This window comes from Sinocyclocheilus rhinocerous, unplaced genomic scaffold, assembly GCF_001515625.1.
Source record: "Sinocyclocheilus rhinocerous isolate Xijiao unplaced genomic scaffold, SAMN03320098_v1.1 scaffold2835, whole genome shotgun sequence".
In the NCBI taxonomy this organism is placed as follows: domain Eukaryota; kingdom Metazoa; phylum Chordata; class Actinopteri; order Cypriniformes; family Cyprinidae; genus Sinocyclocheilus; species Sinocyclocheilus rhinocerous.
In genome coordinates, this window is record NW_015664204.1 from 46,167 (window position 1) to 49,887 (window position 3,721).

Sequence of the window (3,721 nt, forward strand, 5' to 3'; positions counted from 1 at the left end):
TGAGTGAGTGTTTATGAGTATGTGTATATGAGTGTGCATGAGTGAGTGTTTATGAGTATGTGTATATGAGTGTGCATGAGTGAGTGTTTATGAGTATGTGTATATGAGTGTGCGTGAGTGAGTGTGAGAGTGTTTATGAGTGTGAGCGTGTGTGTGTGTGTGCGTATATGAGTGTGTGTGTGTGTGTGTGTTACCATGGCGATGAAGCGTCCGATGAAGCAGAAGTAGGACAGGTGATCGGGGTTGATGGTGGATGCTGGGTTGATCTGCAGACAGTAGTTGCTCTTGCCAGCATATTCAAACAGACAGTACATGGGGTTCAGCACCTCGTGAGACAGGAGGAAGAACCATTCCCTGCGCGCACACACACACACACACAAATTGTCTCAAATTGTAGACAGAATCACTGCAGTGTCTCTCATATGGGATGTGAAAAGAGACAAAGCCACTGGCCAAAATGATAATCTGTCTCTCATGTAAATAGAGAATCAGTGTCAGTCTCTTTTTATTTTTGCATTGAAATGTAAAAAAATTAATTAAATTTAAAAAATAAAGCATTAACTTTTAAATAATTAAAAAATGTTAGAAATGTAATTAATGTTAATACAATATGGTTAATATAACGCAACATTTATTTTTGGCCCACTGCTTCTAATTTAAGTATGATTTTTGACATTTTGTATTCAGATTCAGAAAGTCTTTGATGTCAATAAAGAACTAAACTCAGCAGATCCTGAGATGATCCGGCATTCACAAACAACACAAAGATCTTGCAAACGGTTTTCAAACCACTGACAGATGAAGGCAAGTAAAACAGCAGTTCACGTGTGTGTGTCTGTGTGTGTGTGAGTGTGTGTGTGTCTGTGTGTGAGTGTGTACTGGTTTATATAACCTGGTGGGGACTTAAACCTGAATACACACAGACTCATGGGGACTCGTGTCACGGTGGGGACCTAAATTGTGGTCCCCATGGGTACAAAAGCTTATAAATCATACAGAATTAAGTTTTTTGAAAATCTAAAAATGCAGAAAGTTTCCTGTGAGGGGTAGGTTTAGGGGTAGGGTTGGTGTAGGGCAATAGAATATACGGTCTGTACAGTAGAAAAACCATTACGCCTATGGAGAGTCCCCACAAGGATAGCAAACCAGACGTGTGTGTGTGAGTGTGTGTGTGTGTCTGTATGTGTGTGTGTCTGTATGTGTGAGTGTGTGTGTGTGTGTTCTGTATGGCTGGTGTTGATTTGATTCTCTGTGTGTGTCGTACCGAGCGAGGCCTCCGTAGTCCAGTCCCTCCTCTCCTCTGAAGATAATGTACAGACGTCTCCTCAGGTCATACGGTTTAAAGTTCATGATCTACAGTAATGAGGAAAACAGAGCCAGTAAATGAGACATTCAGAAACAGACTGAGCTTCTGCTGTGTGTTTCTCAGACCTGCTGGAACGAGTCTTCAAACAGCGTCTGTCGGGACACGGTGATCTTCACATGGCTGCCCAGAGCGTTGGACTGCAGATACACAGACAACGTGTATGAAAAACACACACACACACACACACACACACACACAGACACACACACACACACACACACACACGTGTTGAAGAGCTGAGTGAGGGTTACCTGACACAAATAACGGAAATGCGCCAGTTTCCACCGGAAGCTTCGCTCGTACGCGATCTGTGGACCTTTAGAGCTGTGCAACACACACACACACATTCATTAGAGGAACGCAATGCCAATACATTTCCATCTATGTATTTGAAATGCCAAAATGCACAATAAAATGTGCATAAAAGAGGTGGATACTATTTTTTTTTTATTGTTGGATACATGCAAGACACATTCAGTGAATAAATTCCTGGACGCACGACAAAAAAAACTCATGTGATTTTGATTAGATGCTGTGATTGGATAACTGGACTGAGCAGAGGGCCAATCTCATCACAGAGAAATGTACTATACCATCCCACAAACTGGTATTGATTTAGTCATTCTGAAAAGCCTGAGTCAAAATTTGTCATCAAAATGCTTCGGTATAATCAACTCCCGAAACTGTCTCGCACGATTGTGTTCACAAACATCAGGCATCAGAACACAAAATCACATCACAACGTTTAATTCATTTATTATAGTGAAAATTAGCAGAAACTCTTCTTTTATTACTGATATTCCGTGCCAGTTTAGATGGAAACATAACTACTGTGATACTGATGGACTCACACGGCAGATTTGCCCGTCCGCGGGTCACTGAAGGTCGTGGTGCGTGTGTTATGATCCACAAAGTAGCGCACTCCCTCACGAGTGTAACGAATCTCCCAGCCCTCGGGGAGCGGGTCCTCGTTCTGCAGCCTGATACACACATACACACACACACACACACACACACACACACAGACACACACACACAGAGACACACACACAGAGACACACACACAGAGAGACACACACACACACGCGTGAGGAGAGTGAGATCTGAAGGTCACAGAGGTCAGTGGAGGAGCTTCACTCACCCTTGTGTTCGTGGATCTTCCCACTGCGTCGTCTTTGTGCTGTGATTGACGAAGTAGACGCGATCATTGGTGTCGACGCGGCGCTCTGAGAAAATGAACACAACACACTCACAGTCACACACACACACACAGCACATGTGTGTGTGACCCAGCGGAGCGCTAACTTACCCCAGCCCGGCGGCAGCGGCCCCAGAGGATCGTTCTCAGCAGACATCATGGAGGCCTGGAGACAGAGACAGAGCGTGAGCAGAGCGTGCGGCTGAACCCTGACAGCATCACTGTGTAAACAAGTTCATCACGATCACAGACACAATGATCAGTGTACCGAGTAGAGGTATCTCTGGTTGAACTGGTGCATGGCTCCCTGCAGCTGATTGCGCTGAGACTGCCACTGCTCAAAGTTCCTCACAGACTCCATCGTCGGCCGCTGCCACGTGGTGGTGCGCGTGTTATGATCCACGTAATAAATCCTGCCGCGGTTATCCACCCTCCGCTCCCAGCTACAGTCAGAGACGAGAGTCAGTCACCAACACAGACAAGCAACACTGCTAACATCACTACACACCTGTACAAATAACAAACACTTCATTTCCACTGCTGATCCTCACTGCACTCTCCAGCAGAACGACATCAATATTGTTTTAAATATGTTTCAAACATGTTTCCTGAACACTCCTCCATCAGTCCCGCCACAAACTCACATCACGAGCGTGTCAGAAATTAACATGTTGGGCCACTGATCTATAATAAACTACTGGAGCGGTCAAGCCACTGCGCCACAACACTGCGACCCACAAATGATCTGATTTCAGTCAGACGCCTGAATATATGTACTACAAATGTCAAAATGCTCATTCTGGAATCTGAATACAGATTTAGGGCTTTTTTTCCAAGATTAAAAAGGCTTTAATTTAATTTACTTTGTAGAGTTATTCACTGTGGTCATGTAATTACATTGGTTTAATAATGTTTTTATTAGTATGGAAAATAAACGTTTGACCAGTGTTTTCATTAACAGCATGTGTTTTGAAGCAGTTAAGATAATTAACATTTAATGCACTCGTGTATGATAATCAAACTGACCAGCCTGTAATAATGAGCATTCCAGTCATAATCATATGAGAGTATGAGAGTGTGTGAGTGTGTGTGTGTGTGTGTGTGCGTGTGAGTGTGTGCGTGTGTGTGTGTGTGTGTGCGTGTGAGAGTGTGTGTGT

The 3,721-nt window shown here is 43.9% G+C and overlaps 1 protein-coding gene across 2 annotated transcripts in view; it reads right to left on the bottom strand.

Annotated features, from left to right (window-relative positions):
• The window catches only part of LOC107729941 (NEDD4-like E3 ubiquitin-protein ligase WWP1), a 32,388-nt gene that overhangs the window by 18,572 nt on the left and 10,095 nt on the right, over nucleotides 1-3,721 (bottom strand). For both annotated transcript variants that reach the window (XM_016540677.1, XM_016540678.1), the window contains exons 11-18: nucleotides 2,833-3,007; nucleotides 2,676-2,730; nucleotides 2,508-2,592; nucleotides 2,218-2,346; nucleotides 1,618-1,690; nucleotides 1,432-1,503; nucleotides 1,265-1,353; nucleotides 195-354 (exon numbers count right to left, since the gene is read on the bottom strand). In XM_016540677.1, coding sequence (XP_016396163.1) covers nucleotides 195-354; nucleotides 1,265-1,353; nucleotides 1,432-1,503; nucleotides 1,618-1,690; nucleotides 2,218-2,346; nucleotides 2,508-2,592; nucleotides 2,676-2,730; nucleotides 2,833-3,007 — 838 coding nt within the window. The remainder of the gene's footprint in view (nucleotides 1-194; nucleotides 355-1,264; nucleotides 1,354-1,431; nucleotides 1,504-1,617; nucleotides 1,691-2,217; nucleotides 2,347-2,507; nucleotides 2,593-2,675; nucleotides 2,731-2,832; nucleotides 3,008-3,721) is intronic.